The 18,270-nt window shown below is 35.7% G+C and overlaps 1 protein-coding gene across 5 annotated transcripts in view; it reads left to right on the top strand.

Moving 5' to 3' along the window:
- The window catches only part of LOC126738415 (unconventional myosin-XVIIIa), a 563,322-nt gene that overhangs the window by 300,418 nt on the left and 244,634 nt on the right, over window positions 1-18,270 (top strand). For all 5 annotated transcript variants that reach the window (XM_050443741.1, XM_050443745.1, XM_050443744.1 and 2 more), the window contains 5 exons: window positions 8,447-8,635; window positions 9,013-9,192; window positions 10,835-11,501; window positions 11,558-11,682; window positions 11,738-11,889. In XM_050443741.1, the coding sequence (XP_050299698.1) occupies window positions 8,447-8,635; window positions 9,013-9,192; window positions 10,835-11,501; window positions 11,558-11,682; window positions 11,738-11,889 (1,313 nt within the window). The remainder of the gene's footprint in view (window positions 1-8,446; window positions 8,636-9,012; window positions 9,193-10,834; window positions 11,502-11,557; window positions 11,683-11,737; window positions 11,890-18,270) is intronic.

Below are 18,270 nucleotides of genomic sequence, written 5' to 3'. Positions count from 1 at the left end.
GACTACCCAAGCGCAGAAATCATCGTCATGGGTGATTTTAACGTTCACAATATCAACTGGCTGCGCTTCTGCAACAAGAACGACGATGAAGGACGAGAAGCTGAGCTATTTGCCACCATATGCGGGCTTACGCAGCTCGTGGAGGAACCTACCAGAATCCCCGATCGAGACGGCGAGTTCGCGAGTCTCCTAGATCTGGTCTTGGCTTCAGACCCTGACTCGTACACTGTATCAGTACAGGCCCCCTTAGGAACATCGGACCACAAATTGATAACAGTCTCTTGCCAGTTGGATGTTAAAACGCAGAATCCTCCGATGCCGCGGAAGGTATGGCACTATAAATCAGCAGAGTGGAACCATCTTCGGGAATTTTATCGCTCATTCCCTTGGAAAGAAGTCTGCTTTAGAACCAATAACATCTCAGAATGTGCAAACCAAATTATAGAGACGATCTTGGCAGGAATGGAAGCTTATATCCCTTTTTCTACAAAATGCAGATTAAACAACAAGCAATGGTTCAACCTGAATTGCAAAAAGGCAGTAAACACTAAAAACGCAGCATATCGCAAATGGCGTCAACATCCTTCCACCGAAAATTGGAGGAACTTTTTAACCTCCAGAAATAGCTGCAAGCGAATTATTGATGAATGCAAAGAGAGTCACAACAACAGGATCTAAAACAAATTGCTAAACTGCCCAAATGGAACAAGATCTTTCTGGTCGGTATCGAAAGCCGTTAGTCAAGGATTTGCTAAGTCGGCCTTGCCACCCCTAACAGCAGATGATGGTTCTATCGCGGTAACAGCAAGGGAAAAAGCCAACTTACTGGGTAAACTCTTTGCGTCCAATTCTACTCTGCACTCGCAAGGCAAAACACCGCCATATTTGCCAAGGGTGAATTCATCGATGGGAGAAATTTCGTTTCCCCAACGAATTATAAATAAAATTCTTAAAAGCGTAGACACAAACAAAGCTTCTGGACCCGATGGAGTTCCAGCCCTAGTACTAAAACGTTGTGCAGACGAATTGACTCCTCCCTTATGTAGACTGTTCACGGCATCGTACAAACAGGGCTCATTTCCAACAAGCTGGAAAACTGCTCAAGTGCAAGCTGTACCCAAAAAGGGTAAGAAGACGACCAATTACCGCCCGATTGCACTAGTTCCAGTAATATCGAAGATTATGGAGAAAGCAGTCAACCAACAACTGTTAAGATATCTGGAATCATCTGGACTAATCAGCGATCATCAATACGGCTTCCGAAAGCTTAGATCCACCGGCGATCTTCTGGCTTACGTCACACACTTGTGGACGGAGGCCATGAAGAAGCACGGCGAGTCCCGCTCAGTCGCTCTTGACATTTCCAAGGCATTTGACAGAGTGTGGCATGAGGGACTACAAACCAAGCTCTCCTCAATCGGCATACAAAACTCATTATTGAATTGGATTAAAAGTTTTCTTGAACAACGAACAATCCAAGTAGCCGTCGATGGACACCTCTCCGACAAATTTAACATTAACGCTAGAGTCCCTCAAGGATGCATTCTATCCCCCACCCTTTTTTTGATATATATCAACGATTTGCTAGGAACCACTGTTAATCCAATCTACAGCTTTGCGGACGATAGCACACTTATTTCCACATTTAAGTCCACCAAACCAACGACAGCCGCAACTTCTCAGAATCTTAGGCAGCCACAAGTAGCTTCAACCAACAACGATATTAGAGCAATCTTGGAGTGGGGCGGTAACAATCTGGTCAATTTTAACGCCAAAAAAACGCAGGCTGCAGTATTTACGATGAAGACTAACGTTGATGGCCCGGAGCTGGTTATGGCAGGGAAAACATTGCCAATAAAATCATCTTTACATCTTCTAGGAGTCGAAGTTACCAACAGTGTGTCCTGGCATGACCACGTTGCCGAGATCGCCAGGGCAGCTTCCAAAAAACTCGGAGTGCTTTTCAAAACGAAAAAACTGTATACACCAGAACAGCTACTGACTCTTTATAAGGCTCAAATACGCCCTTCCCTCGAGTAATGCTCGCATGTCTGGAGCTCTGCACCCAAGCATAGTTTAAAGCTGCTAGATTCTATACAGAAGAGAGTTATTCGTCTTATTGACAAACCAGAACTGACAAAGAGTCTGGATAGTCGGGAGCACAGAAGAAAGGTGGCTGATCTCTGTTTATTCTACCGTTATTATCACGGTAAGTGCTCCTCTGAGCTGGCAGACCTGATTCCACCAAGGGCTGTTCCGGCAAGAAGGACGCGTCTAGCAGTTGCGGCTCATCAGCATCGAGTCCACCTGCCTACCCCAAGGACGTCGCTGTATCGGGACTCATTCATCTGGAGAACATCTTCTTTGTGGAACGGGCTTCCACCTCACATATTTCCCGACGCATACAACCTGCAGCGATTCATGATAAATGCCCACAAATATCTACGCCAAGCACCACTTCAAGAGTGACATAGGACTTTCCTTTTCTGCGTGTGTTTACCATAAAAAAAAAAAAATTATAGTCGTTTATAACATCTAACTCAATAAGATTTAATCAAAAAACTTTCGTTCGTAGAGGTTTGGAACCATTTCAAATCCGTTTAGATATTTATTATATATTACAGAAGAAATAATATTTTCACAAAAAAACGTTAGTTTGTCGACGTTTATACCCCCTATAAACCAATTTAGTTATCCATTGTTAATATCTAGACAAAAAATTATTAAAACTCCTTTGGAATTCTAGGATATACGGGCATTATATTGATTAAATAACAATGGGCGCGGACTATAAAGATGTTGCTGGCAAACGACATATGCTGCGTTCCCAATTTGGTTGCTGGTTATCGACTAAACACTACCTTCATTTTTGCGGCATTTCGGGTTCTAGCAATAAATTTGCTAGATTATAATAATATACTTAATTACGCATTTTTATTAATATTTTCCTTAAAGAAATGAAGGAAAAAAGCCTAATTTTGGTATGCAATACTCGATATAATATATAATAATACGATAATAGATACCTTCACAAGTCGTCTTTTATAAATATTATAACTTAGAAGGATCACACAATTGACACATGTGAAAGGAACAATTTAAAATAAATAAATAAATAAATATGTCTTTATTTGGTATCAAATGTACATTACATTACATTTGCCCAAAAAGGCGAAGATTAGCTAAAGCTACTTTTATCTCTTTACCCTAATAATAATAATTACAAATGTTTTGACAAACAAGCAGTAATTGTAATATAAAAATTAACCAAAGAACAAATTGAGAGAAAAAAAAATTAATTAAATACATTGTAAATCCGCAGAGAACAAAATTCATTGTGCAAATTGTTCCTCCAAGAACAAAGTTTTATAATAATTTTTAAAGCGAGATATTGGAATTGAAAAATTAGGTCTAAATCGAATCTAAATTGTTACGGCAATGTAAGTAAACTACGTGAGAAAAGAGCTGTGCTATGTTGTGGCAATGTCGGAGTGTTATGTCTTATATCTCTATCATGAATCGCATTTCTTGGAATTAATAAACAGATATTTTGGTTTTTGGTTTTTATAGAGCCGATACATAAATGTAAGAAAATGAAACTTAAAAAGAAATGACATATTTCGCCACTGCAATCGATAGATGTATATGGACACATGATCAAATTTTCTTCAATTCCACACAAATCGACAACACGTATTATTTCCCTTTTCCCAATATAAATATGAATTAACTTCAGACTTCTTTATCATTTTTCAGCAGATGTACTACTAGAAAGAAAGCCCCTACAAGCTAAAGAACTTTAACAAATGACGGTTTTTTATATGACATATCAGATACTTGACAATCCTGAAGTCTCGAGGAGATAATTTCGTTTTTTTACCGCCATCTATATGTCGAGGAATAGAAGCTTTTTCAGTATTAGGTTATATTAAAAATTATTGACAGAATATAATATGTCAAAAACCAGGATTTTTTTATTAAGTTAACTTTAACTGATACCCCATCCACCCGATAAAGTTAATTTCTACATTTTAAAGTTAACCGTAACATGTGACGTTATTCCACAAGTTAACTTTAAGTGATCTGTCAAAATAGTTTTATAATACAGGCCCTTAATCTGTTAAACTCCCATTCAAATCAGGAGACCTTGTCGGCCATCCGACAGGACCATTATTTCCACCTGTCACGGAACCTTTCTGTAAGCTAGTCTGAAACTTGTGTATTGTGTGGGAGAGCACTGTCTTGATAAAACCAGACTCTATAGTAGTATTCTAAAGAAATCATGTTATCCAAATAGTCTTCAAAATCCGATCTTAAAAACTGGTTTTAAGAATCTCCGTTAAGACTTTCATTAATAAAATAAGGACCCAGAATTCGATTTTTTATAAATACCTGCCAAAACAATCCTAAATCGCACTTGCGCCCGAATTTTCCGAAATTGTCGGGGATTATTTTGGCTCCAAATACGTTTATGGTTTCTGTTAAAAATTCCACAGTTTGTAAATGTACTTTTATTGGTCCATTTCATATGCTCAAGAGTATTTTTTTTGCGCTAGCCAGTTACAAAAAACACACTTCTTTCAGAATCACCAGCATGCAGTTTTTGAGCTACATGAATTTTAAATGGCCTAAATCCACTTTTTTCAATCTCCAAACTCTTGTATGAGAGGCAATAATATTTTGGGAACCTTGTAGACTTTTCTTGGTTCATATTTATCTACAAAGTATTTTTTTATGTAGTGCAATATCGCTAATCTATACCTCCTTAATTAGGTTTTCTTTAGTTTATTAATCCATTCTATCTCCATATTTACTTTTAGGCTGATTAAAAGAACCAAAGATCCCAAGATTTTTATCCAAAGTTTTAAATAAAGTATGGTGCGGTTGCTGTCGCTCTGTACATCAACAAATACATTTCTGACGTTCTAATGGCATTTCTATCGTATTTATAATAAATTTAAATCAAATCTCACTTTTCTTCATTCGTAAAAAACATAATTGCTTAAATGATTTTTAAAATACCGTTTGTATGTATGTATGTTTTGTTTATAGATTTTACTACAAAAACTAACAAATATTTATGACAGTTTAAATATTGTTTTCTCAGTTTATCACAGCCTATAGCGGCAAATTAATTTTTTTCAAAAGTTAGTTTTAGCAAAAATGTAATATGGCGCACATAGAAAAAACAAAATTGATCATGGTTGGGAAAAGACGAAACGTCGTATTAACAATCTAAAAACACCATCATACAGCACGAAGAAAGTGGTAATGAAAAAAGTGCAAATCATTTTAAAATCGTAATAATTAATAAGGTCAGAAAAAAATAAAATCGATTTTTTTAGAAAGAAAGAAAGAAAGAAAGAAAGAAAGAAAGAAAGAAAATGTGCTATATTACGTAAGACAACAAAATCTTGTGTACAAGCATCCTAAAAACTAAAAATTTCCAAATTCACTTTAAATTTCAAATTTCAAACAAACATAACATCTAAAACACTTTACCATAAAATTTATACACATTACCAAAATTAATCATAACAAAACAGATTGAGAAAAAAAAAGCATCTTTTTGATAAATTTGATTAAAAAATAAGTAAAGCTGTCAATAAAACAGAATTTAGAGGAAGTAAATTAAATTATTTAATAGGAAACAAAACTAAAACACTAAAATGATGTCAGAGCACAGGTTAAAAGGTCTCATTAAAAAAATCGTCTAAAAAAGGCTATAATATGCCCTGGATAATAAAAGTGATTTTAATTCCTTTTTGAATTTCTTAACTTCTAAAATTTGTCTGATACATAGAGGAACATGGTTGTAAATTTTTTTGCTAAGGTATATAAGTGAGTTCTTGGTGAGGGAGGATGTAGGGATTGGTAAGGGAAAATCGTTAACCTGGCGAGTCATATGACCAGTGTTAGAGGAAGGTTTAGGACATTCATGAATAAGAGTAACTGTTTCTAAGATATAAAGAGAGGTTTACAAGAATCTCTTAACCCAGCAGAACATAGGTATCTAACTGCATTTTTTTTAATCACAAAAATTATGTTTAATAATCCCTTGTTGCTTAAACACCAAAAAGGCAAGCCATAACGAAGATGGGACTCGATAAGAGAAAAGTACACTGAACTTGCAACTACCCCTCCCAGCTCATGCTCCGCCATTCTTACTGCAAAGCATCCAGAGGATAATTTTGATGCAAGATTTAGGATATGATCTTCGAAGCGAAGGCGACCATCAATGGTAATACCAAGGAACTTACAGCCTTCTTTGTTTTGCAAGGGGGAGTTTCCACTATCAAAAGCCCCTGAACGTCACACTTAAATCCCATATTAAAGGTTTTGCCCACATTAAATACAAGCCTGTTTGCAGCACACCACTCCGATAAACTCTTAAGATCCTTAAAAACCTGGGCTCTAACATTATCAGAATCTCTATGATTCCATAAAATGGTGGTATTAACAGCAAACTGAACCACTTTGCCCTGCAGTTTTGATGAACCCAAATCATTTACATAGAGCAAAAATAATAATGGTCCTAACACTGAACCCTGAGGTACTCCAGTTTTAAGGGATCTGGAATTGGATAAACATCCAGATACTGTAACTCTTTGGGTACGATTAGACAGATAGGATTCCAGTCATTGCAATGCCACACCTCTAAATTATTGAGCCATAATTATTGAGCTTAGACAGCAGTATTCCATGATCTACACAATCAAATCCCTTGGATAAATCGCAAAACGCTGCCGCCGCGGACTCTCCAGAATTTAAGGACACATAGACACTCTCCAAAAAGCCGAAAACAGCGTCATGAGTCCCTTTTCCCGTTTGAAATCCAAACTGATTTACAGATAAAATGCAATTATGTTACAAAAAAGACATTTTCAACTATCTTGGAGAGGGTAGATAATATAGAAATTGGACGGAAATTACAAGGCTCACTCAAATCTCCACCCTTATAAAGAGGGATAACCACTGCCTCCTTCAAAGATGCTGGAAAGATGCCATTATGAAAAGGAATTGTTTATGGCAGAAGCTAAGGCATTCAATGCTGAGTCAGGCAAAAGGAGTAGTAATTTTGATGATATCCCATCAGCTCCAGCTGATTTATGGGTTTTTAAGCTTTTAATTGCATCTCTAACGTCAGTAAGGCTAACAGGATAAAAGAAAAAAGAATTTTGAAATATGCAAAGGATCAATATTAGTATTCACATCCTTGAACAATAAACGAGTAATATTACAGTAATAATCATTTAAACTATTTGGTCTTACTTTTGGTTCTGAAACTTTCTTGTGAGAATGCCTGAAGTCATTTATAATAGACCAACCTGCCTATTTAAGGACATATTCAAGCGGTCACTATAATATTTAACCTTTTCTGCTTTTATCGTCTTTCTGTATAGACTACGATATTTCTGATTTCGATATTTTAAATTTCGGATTTTCTCGAATATCTTTGGAACCATTCGGAATTTATAAATTTTTTAAACGACATATTGTTCAGCTCAAATACTGTCAACTTTGCCCCAAGTTAATCATCTTCCTATAGATTCCGAGATCCCCGTGTTGAAGGTCGAATTTGAAACACTGTATAATAATGTTTTACACAAACTAAATTTTGTTCATAAATATTTTAAAAAATATATATAAAAAACCAAAATTCTTCTCTATTAGTAATCTTTTTACAGAATAAACAGCCAATATAAGATCATTATATATTACCACAATTTGTTCATACATTCATTCTCGTGACTGTATTAAAAACGTTGGAAGAGGTTATTTAAACATTTCAATTAATGTAAAAAAACATTAACTTAAAATTCTTTATTTATCTCGCTCCAAAGGCCTATAATATTCTCCCACTCTAAATGAAACAATTGAAAAACAGGCTAAATTTAAAAGCATTGTAATAAGTGTGTTCATACTAAATTTCATGAATTTTCAGGCCTTTTCTAACGACTATTATAATTACTATATATAATGATGGGATATACAACTACTGAAAAAAAATCTTTCCTCGTTGATTGTGAAACTCCAGCATGTTTTTTTGTAGCGTTCTTTAAATGTTAAGGCTAAATATTGAAGATCATTAAATTTAAAACTATTAAATTTAATAAGGATGCTCAATAATACACACCTGATGTCGTATACCTAAGCATTAGTTAAAAAACTATTTATTTATTACTATTAAAATATTTACTTTGAAATATATATTGTATGTTATAATTTAATAGATTTAATAAACCTGGTAGTATTACCATTTAGTATTACTATCAAACTTGAAAAAAAAAGAAATGGCATATTGTGATAAATCTCCAGAATTAAAAGCATACTGGGCTCAGATTGAGAGAGAAGAACCTCAATAAAAGAAATACATTTTACAGTGCTTCCTTGATCTTCTTCTGTATCAGCATGGATTTAACTAAACGTTCGTTTTTAATTTCAGGCTAAATCCGAGGAACATCTCGAGCAAGAAAAGTTATGGCTGGACTCAGAAAAAGTCTGGCTGATGCACAGGGGCGGATTCGCGGCTGCCAGACGAGAGGACGATCCGAGCCCCGATCCCGGCAAAATTACCATCAGATTGGACCAATCTGGGGAGCTACTTGTGGTGGACGAAGACGATATAGAAACGGTAAGTAGCAGCACGAACCTTAACGAACCTAAACTGCCAATTGTATAGCTTCTTCAATTAACACATGTGTCACTCTATCAAATGCCTCAGATGGGAAAATCCGTAAAAATACAATCAACCTGATATTCTCTCTTCAAGGTTCTCTGTGATAACAAACCACATTGGGCAGCATAAGTGATTAAAATCTAACTAGTCAGGTGTCTTATTGAATAATAAAGTTATTAGTCGATTTATAGCAATTACGTTTTTGCAACAGGTGTTCAATTCAATATATAATTATTAATGATTGGAAGTATGTATTGTAGATAGCATAATTACCATATTTAGTTCTTAATGCTTATATATAATTGAAATTAGAATTTATTTACGTATTTTAGGCAAATCCTCCACAATTTGATAGAGCTGAAGACCTGGCGGCATTACGACATTTGAACGAGTCAAGTGTTCTTCACACCTTGAGACAAAGATACGCCACTAATCTTATACATACTTACGCTGGATGTGGAACGCTTTTAGTCATTAATCCTATGGCCCCGTTAGCGATATATTCTGAAAAGGTAAGAACGATCATGATTGTCTTTATTTTACACATACGCATTGTAACTTTCTCTACTCATCACTTGATTACTTTCTTGCCGCTTTTTTCGTGCCGCCCCTCTCATTTTCTTCCGTGGAGATAGACTCCTTTCTTGTAGTAATTGTAGTTAATCCAGTATTTCTCACCGCTCATGGCTTGATCACTATCTCCTCTCTAGTCATTCATTCATAGCCAAAGAAGATTAGTTAGATTTCACATCAGATCATCACCAAGATAAAGCTGCAGAAATCAAAAAAAAAAAGACTAATGTTTGGTCATAAGCAGATTATTGAAAAACTTCACTTTTTAAACCATTAGTAAGTTTCCAAGGGGTTGAAATAAGAAGCAAGTTGGTGTCATTGGCAAATAAGTGTGTTTTCGTTCAGGACCCCACCTGTCACATCCTTCACATAAAAAATAAGCAGCATGGATCCACACTCTACCTTAGAGCACACCCTTCATCTGACACATTTGACACACAACTTCTTGTCTGGGATGATAGGTATGATCTACTTTAAAATAGGGCATGTCCTTTTTTTCCAATAATATATTATGATTTGCGCAGTCAAGGGCTTTCGACAAATCCAGGAATGTTCCAAGAGAAAAGCTAACTGTATATTGTAGTTTTTGTTAAATGAATAATTACAGGATAAGAGTTGGCAAAACGTCTATGGGAGCGAAAATACAGACACTTGAAAAGAAACAGAAAAATAGAAACACATGATTGAGATATCTTTAAGTCACAGTGGTTCTGTCAACACCATTTTTGCCAGATATCTCGTTTTCTATTAGTTATTCAAGAAAATTATTAGAGAGTAAACTTATAGACGCTTTGTTATCAAAATGATTATAAGCATTTTTTTTTGTACAGTGACAAATTCTCGAGATACCTCGACTTGAAGACATAATGGTGTTGTCAACACTATTCTTGGAAAATATCTCGGTTTCTGTTGGCCATACAAGAAAATCATTGAAGATTAGTTTTCCACATCTTTAAAAAGAAATACAACTGCTACGTTAACCATACTTTCCAGAACAATGTTCCAGTTGTACCTCAATACCAAACAAAGACACCTCAATTTGTTAAGGAATGTAAACGTCCTAAATAAAGAATCCTGCTTCTGATTTCGTAGAATGATTTCTTCAACATCGCACTTTGCCCTCATAGGGGTCAGTGAAACTCTCCATAGCTGCTATGGCATTTTATTCTGGACTTGGATATCTAGTGAATCAGACAAGCAATGCTAGCTACACTTGATTACGTTTTTCCTTATCTCTTAGTGCCTCCCTCTCCTGATGTTTTATCTTTTTACAACTCTGGTTTTGTAGATATAACAGATATCTTCTCAAAGTTTGCATGAAAGTTCGTTCCCGTTAGGTGCTAGAGCATCCCAAAACGATTCTTAATATTCATGCAGGTTGTTTGCAGCCGTTTGCTCCAGTCCAGAATACTTGTCAGCTTTGCGATTTGTCTGAGACCACTGTCCCAAGGTCACAAAAATCGGTTCGCGTTTTCTTCAGACTTTCGCATCTGGACTTGAGTAATTGTTGTTTCAATGTCATTTATTATCTTAAAACCAGTGCTTTCTATGCTTGTATTCTAACTTCTTAACTTCTTCTAGGTGGTGGCTCTATTTAAGGGCTGTAAATCCGAAGACATGCCTCCGCACATCTACTCAATGGCCCAGTCCGCATTCCACAACATGCAATCAAGCCGCAGAGACCAGTCGATAGTATTTCTAGGACGATCTGGCTCGGGAAAAACATCCAGCTTCAGACACTGCGTTCAGTATTTTGTCACTGCCGCCGGCACGGTCAACAACGTGCTCAATTTGGAGAAACTCACCGCCATGTGGACCTTATTGGAGAGTTTCGGCAACTGTAAAACCGTGATGAACACCAACGCCACCAGATTCACCCAGATTTTTAGTGTGGACTTTGACCAGAGCGGTGCCATAGCTTCTGCCAGCATTCAGGTGTTACTGCTCGAAAAGAATCGGATTGCCAAGAAGATTGACGGAGAAACCACTTTTCACATAATGAATCGACTTCTTTGTGGTGTAGAGGGACCTTTACGTAAAGAACTTTTCCTCGATAATCTTTCGGGCAACGAAAATAATTCACTGATGAATATGCTACAGAAGCACGAGGATAAGCAGAGGGCACAACAAGATTTTCAGAAAACTTGTCTGGCACTGAATGCTTTGGGTGTAACAGACACAGAACAGAAAGTGATATTTTCTGTACTGGCTGCTATCTTTCACTTAGGCTGTGCCGGTGCTGTGAAAGGTACTATATTTTTTTTGATGGAGAAATTAATGTTTATTTATAACATTACATTTTAGCGGGGAACAATAATAACAGATACCAATTTAGCAACCCGCAAAGTGCGCAGCGTGCAGCAATCCTTCTAGGCACCACTGTGGAGGAACTTTCAAGGGTTATATTTGGTTTATCTTCCGGCGGAATGGTAAGAATCCGGTACGTGAGCGAAATTGTTTTTCTCTACAAAAATTGTTTTATAGGTAACCCCTAATCAGCCGAGAGCTCCCTTTAGGACACCATCGCCTACAGATAAGGGCCTAGAACGCGAAGCTGTCGGTATAGAGGCTTTGGAAGGCATCGCGATGGGATTGTATTCCGAGGTCTTTAACTGTGTGGCAAATTTAATTAATAGGTAATCATTCATATAATTTATATATTGGTTTTAACCAACTTAAAACAAGAAAAAAATCTTAGAACATTGAAAGGCTAGAACTAGGATTGCCGTGAACCTATCGACTGTTTGCTTGCAATATCTCTGATGCGATGATGCCAAATGCTTGTGTAGAAATGAAAAAAAAAAACACTTTGTAATATAATAAAAATTTGACAGGCACAAAACAATAAAATAATATTAGATATTCTATAAGAAGTCAATATTGAATGTTAAATGAATGCAAATTACGTATATTAGAGGGAAAGGCAGCAACATCGCGACGCCGCTCTATCGCATTGTTGATTCCACCGACACAAGAAATCTTTACCAGTGACGTCGTCAAAAAATATATGATAAATATTTATTAATGATAAATTATGCTTTAAATTATAAACAATATTACCGTTTATGAACTCTTAATGCATTTTTTTTTAACATACTTTATTAAAGTAAAGGTACCTATCTAAAAAAAGCATTTTTATGGAAATTAAATATTTTATAATTATTATAGATTTCTTAATAAGTTTTTATTATTTTACGTTTATGATGACGTGTCTCCCTTGATATGAGGTTATGACAGTATCGGTATTTACTTGTGAAAAGATCGACTTGAATCGCCTTTTTTTCATGAAACCGCACAAGTTTTTACCATCGTAACGATTCACAAAAACACTCAAATGAGACCTTTTTCATTTTTCAACCAAAAACTAAAAAAAAAACACAGAACTTCACAAATTCTGAAAGTAAACACAAAGCCGTTTGATAAGATGACAATGATGATATTACGCAAGATTACTTCAGCTTTTGCTTGCGATGTTGTTATTCCAAATTTTTTAAATACGATTGTAGGAATAATAATGTTAATATTTTTTTTTTGCTTTGAAGATGTTATTTTTGCGCATAGAATAAAATATATCTATTTACTTTTTATTTTTAATCCAAAATTTAACACCAATAGGTAAAATTAATATATTTTATGTGTTGATATATAACTAAAAATTTCCTCTTTTGAAAATGTGTGTAAACTTGACAACAGAAAAGACTCTCCTTGCCCCTGTGCACTTGTTGAACTCAAACAAAGTTGTTGTTTACTGATTCTAGTCTTTCAATGTACCAAGAAAAAAAATACTATTTTTTCTTCGCTTCCTAAAAATTCCTGAAATTTAAAGTGGATGACGCTAATTTAAAAGTTCTTACAAACTTTAAAAGGGCTATCTATAAAAATTTCTAGTCTGACTTAACTTCATCTCAAATTAGGGTAGTGGAAGCCAAAGGCCAGCGTACTCTGAAATTTCTTTGTGAGGACTGCCAATCTGGTTTGTTTCAAATACCCTCAATTTAAAAAGCTATTGATCAAGTAAATGAGGAAGTGAGGCAGTTAAAGGAGTACCTCAAAAAGAAAAAAGGACATCTACACCTACACGTGTCGTAAACACTAGCTCTAGCTCTACTGAATTGAATATTGATTTTTATGTTGAACAAGATTGCCAAAGCCGTATCAATAATAGTATTGTTTACAGCTTGCCTGAGCCAAATCAGGACTTGGACAATGTAAATACGCTCTTGAACTCTCTTAATATTTCCAATGTACAAGTGAAAAACACAGTCCGAATAGGAAAATCTAACAAAAATGGCTACAGAGCCCTAAACCTGTTGCCGCAGTGCAAGCCAGTTACCTGGAGGGTAGTGGGTAGCCAGGCGCTAAGCAACCCTCCAAGTAACCCGCGAGGTATGTTTCCGACAAGCGATTTTAACCAGAACAGCCGCACTTCGAGTCCCTACCAACTTAAGCAGCGTAGCAACTCGCCAAGCAAGCCACTTCATGTATCAGTCATAATGGATATTTTCAACCAGGCGCGAGGTAGTGTTTGGTCGCAAAATAGAGGAAAAATTAATTGCGGCTGTTTTTAAACGCAAAGCTATATGATACCCAGCAGACGAATTAAGAAAAAACTCAAAAATCAAGGGGCATGATTTTAAAGTCACTCACGGGAGCTACAATTTACGACTGAACTTGATTAAATTGGTCATTGTAATAATATTACCAATCTAATCAAATAATTTTTCATCGAATTAGTGCGCATAAGGTATATTACTCTCTACCCATTAACCTTCACCCTCTACCCGTCAAGCTGCTCTCCATCCGTCTATAGTGCGGGCTCGGCTTTAAAGTCATTCTTCAAAGGCAAGAGGAAGCACAGCCTGTGTCTCCAGAAGCAAACTAAAAGGTAGAAATGCAGCAACAAGATATAGCGACCTAAATGAGCTAAATTTAATCAAAGATTATCGAATGGAAAAAGGGACTTTTTTTTTTTAAAAAAGGACAGATTCGATATTTTCAAGAAGTTTACTAAAATTGTTTTGCTATATTACCAGAACACTCAAGACTTAAGTACCAAATGGGATGTGCTACAAAATAACTCATCATCCTGTGAATATGACATAATTGTATTTACAGAAACGTGGTTTCATGGCGGCATTTATGATGCAGACTTTGGCCTTCAAGAGGGGGAGAGGTCTTAATTTCCATACACAAATCTATACCTAGTAAACGTCTTCAAGTTCCTGATAATGTTGAACACATTTTTGTTTCAGTTGCATCTGTTAACTTGAATGTTATCATTCGAGCTATACTATGTATTCCAATCAAATCATCAGCACAATTATTAACCTCACACAAAAGCCTTCTTGATCTGGTAATAACATAAGACCCCTTAACAAATGTCAAACAAGCAGACTATTTTTTAGTTCCTGCAATTGTTCCTCCACCGCTATATATTAAGTTAAATCGTTGAAGATGGTCTCGGGTTTACTGCATTATACAAGGATTTTAAGTCTGCCGATTTTCACAAAAATTCAATGTTTTTGGATCAGTTTAACTGGGATTTTTTACTTTTAAATAAGCCTCTTGAAACTGCAAAATATTGGTTATGAAATTATCTTTATTGCAATTGATTTGTTTAAACTGTTTGTTGCTAGTTTAATTGTAACATGTTTACTGATAATTTTTTTACCGTATAGAGTGGAACCTTCTGACTTAGGTGGACTTATTATTGAATGTCTTGTAGAAGGATATCATAATATACACATTTCTTTAAGGCGTTCAGAGTACCCCACAATATTTCGTTGCATAAACTAAAAATAATTGGGATTTATAAACCTTTATTGTCTTGGTTCAAAAGATACTTGTCTGATCGTAGATTGATTGTTGAACTAGTACTTTTCTTTCTAAAACTATTCAGGTTCCATCTGGAGTGCCTTAAGGCCACCTTGAACCACTTCTATTTAATATGTTTATTAAATATAAAGAAAGATGCTTCCATTAGCCGTCTATTTTATTGTTTACCGATGATCTGGAAGTGAGTTGTATAATCAAACCCACTAAAGATTGTGACAAATTATAATATAATCTAAATAACATGGTAGTTTGGTGCGAAAGAAATAGTATGGAATTTAATCCAACTAAATGTAAAATTATGACTTTCTAGAAATATTTTTAATTTCGACTACATGATCTACTGTCACTATACCCCTGAAGGAACTTCTCTTTTTAAAGAGGTGGGTGTCATTCTCAATACAAGCCTAACCGTAGGCTTGCCACTTAGATTAAGGCTTGTCACTTAGATTAAACTTTCTAAATGCTTGGTTTTGTTTTGATATGTACTCAAAACTTTACACATACTGCCGCTTCAAAAACTCTTTACTGTGCCGTGGTCCGTCCGCATCTGGAGTATGCTTTGCTTTTTATGGGGTACATATTGAAGCTCTTCAACTAGTTGAACACAAATTTTTAAAACAACTAGCATATAAATTGAATATATTGGGTAACTACATTGATGCACTTATTATTTTATTTTGTCAGTAAACAGTAAAAAAAAAGAAAACGAGATTTAAACTTAGTGAATTCTTTTGATTTCGGCTAGGCTACAGTTAAATATATCGCATTGATCCTGTATAGAGTTGTATGTAATGCAACCTCGAGGTATAGGCGAAAATTTTGTAATGTTGTAATGTTCTAAGTCTTTGCTCGACTGTCAGTGTGTAAATTTAGAAGTTTTAAGATCTTTGGCAAGTCAATTAAGCCATTAATTAATTTATAAAAGAATTGTAGTTCTGTCGAATCCCTTCTTTCCTGTAAAGATTTTACCTCAAATCTTTCAAGCAAACGATTATTAAAATGACTTCTAAGTCTTTGAAGTGAATTTATCTTGGTAGTGTCACATTATCAATTTTGTACTGGTAAGTAGCACAGTTCTTTTTTAGAGTAGGAAACCTCACTGCATTTAAACGCATTTAGAGGTTTCTTGTTATTCTTGCACCATTCATTAACTAAGTTAATGGCTTCTTGGAGTTTAATGCAGTCCTCAATAGTATCAATTCTACAGTATAATTCTTTGTCATTATAGTAAAATAAGTTATTTAGTTCCAGGTCCTTAGAAATGATATTGATAAATGAGTACGCCTGAAAGAGCTATTCTTTCATTTGAGCTGTGTCCAAAACATTCAACATGTTAAGGATATTTAGTAAGATAAGAGCAGTCAAACGAGACAAAAAACCAAATTGGTCAGAAAAATTTGATGTAAGAATAAAATGGTCAAGACATTTGAAAGCTTTCGAGAAATCTATATTGACTACATCAACTTGAGAATTATCATTTTAATATGATTCTAATATAAATTCCGCGATCGTAATAAGATTAGAAGTAGTGGACCTTCATGAAGCCATGCTGTATAGTGCCTATAAGATGTTTCATAAGAAAGTATGATGCTGAATTAAGGACCTGCTCAAAAACTTTTTATCCCGCTATAAGATGAGGGATCTTATCACTTTCTACAATTTCCTACATAGAACAGCTGGAAAAAATCAATATTCATGCTTTACCGAGAACAAGAGCAACTGATAGTTTTTACTACTTAATCCACCGTATGATCTTAATATTTTCCCCACTAGAGCATCAGACTAGCAAACCAATATCATAATATTGAGCTTTTTAAATTTTATAACAATATCTTGGGTTAAGTTTTAATGAACAATTAAATATTACTTAGACCTTATTAATTATTATTAGCTGTAATTTTATTTGATTCTACAGGGTGTTTCAGAACTATGGGATCAAACTTCTGGGGGTTGTTCAGTGCAACAGAAGAATCCATTTGAGTATAGGAACCCATGTCCGGAAATGCGTCACTAAGCCACTACGGCCCTAAGACGCGTTAAAATTTATAAAAAACATTAATTACCTAAATAGGATCTGCTGCATTTATTTTTACCTTTTGTACATGATACCATAACAACAATTGTTTAAAATCAATGCTTATCAATGTCAATTCTCAATGGAAAACTTACCAATCAAGAATTGGCGGATATGCATTTGGCATACGGAGCAACAAACTGCAATGCACGAGCAGCATCGCGCTTGTATCATGAACGTTATCCCGAACGACAGCATCCTGGATACAAAAAGTTTATTGCGGTTCATCGGCGGCTCGCTGAGGCAGGCATCTTTAAGACCAAGATGCATGATACTGGTGTTGCTCGAACCGTAAGAACGGTCGAATTTGAAAAAGAGGTGCTTCAGCGAGTTGCTGATGAACCATCAAATAGCACACGTGACGTCGCTAAGAATATGAATACGAGTAACGCTTCTGTCTGGCGGGTGCTACACGAGCAACAACTCCATTCTTACCACTTCCAGAAAGTTCAAGGTATGACTGCAGCCGATTATCATCCTAGAGTTCAATTTTGTTCGATGGCTTCTGGATCACATCATCGCACAACCAAATTTTTTACGATATGTTTTGTGGACCGATGAAGCCTCTTTCATAAGAGACGATATTTTTAATAGTAGGAATAGCCATGTTTGGGACGAAGAAAATCCTTATGCAATATTTCCAAGAAAACATCAGAATCGTTGGTCTGTCAACTTATGGGCAGGCATTGTTGATGCTTATTTAATTGGGCCATACCTTCTACCGGAACGGTTAACAGGACCTATTTATCTGCATTTCTTGGAGGAAGTTCTCCCAGAACTCCTTGAAAATGTTCTACTAAACGTTAGACAGCAAATGTGGTTTCAGCATGATGGAGCGCCGACTCACTTTGCTGTACAAGTACGCGAGTATTTGGCTCAGCGGTTTGGGCACCGTTGGATTACCAGAGGTGGAGCAGTTTCTTGGCCTCCTAGGTCACCCGATTTAACGTCGCTCGATTTTTTCTTGTGGGGACATGTAACGTCTTTAGTCTACGAAACTGCAGTAGAATGAGAGCTAGACTTATATGGACGAATAACAGCAGCATTTGAAATCATTCAAAACGAGGATCAAATTTTTAGTGTAGTCCGCCGGAATCATATTGAGGTT

The sequence above is a fragment of the Anthonomus grandis genome, chromosome 7, assembly GCF_022605725.1.
Source record: "Anthonomus grandis grandis chromosome 7, icAntGran1.3, whole genome shotgun sequence".
Lineage (NCBI taxonomy): Eukaryota > Metazoa > Arthropoda > Insecta > Coleoptera > Curculionidae > Anthonomus > Anthonomus grandis.
This window is presented reverse-complemented; position numbering and strand designations above follow the sequence as displayed.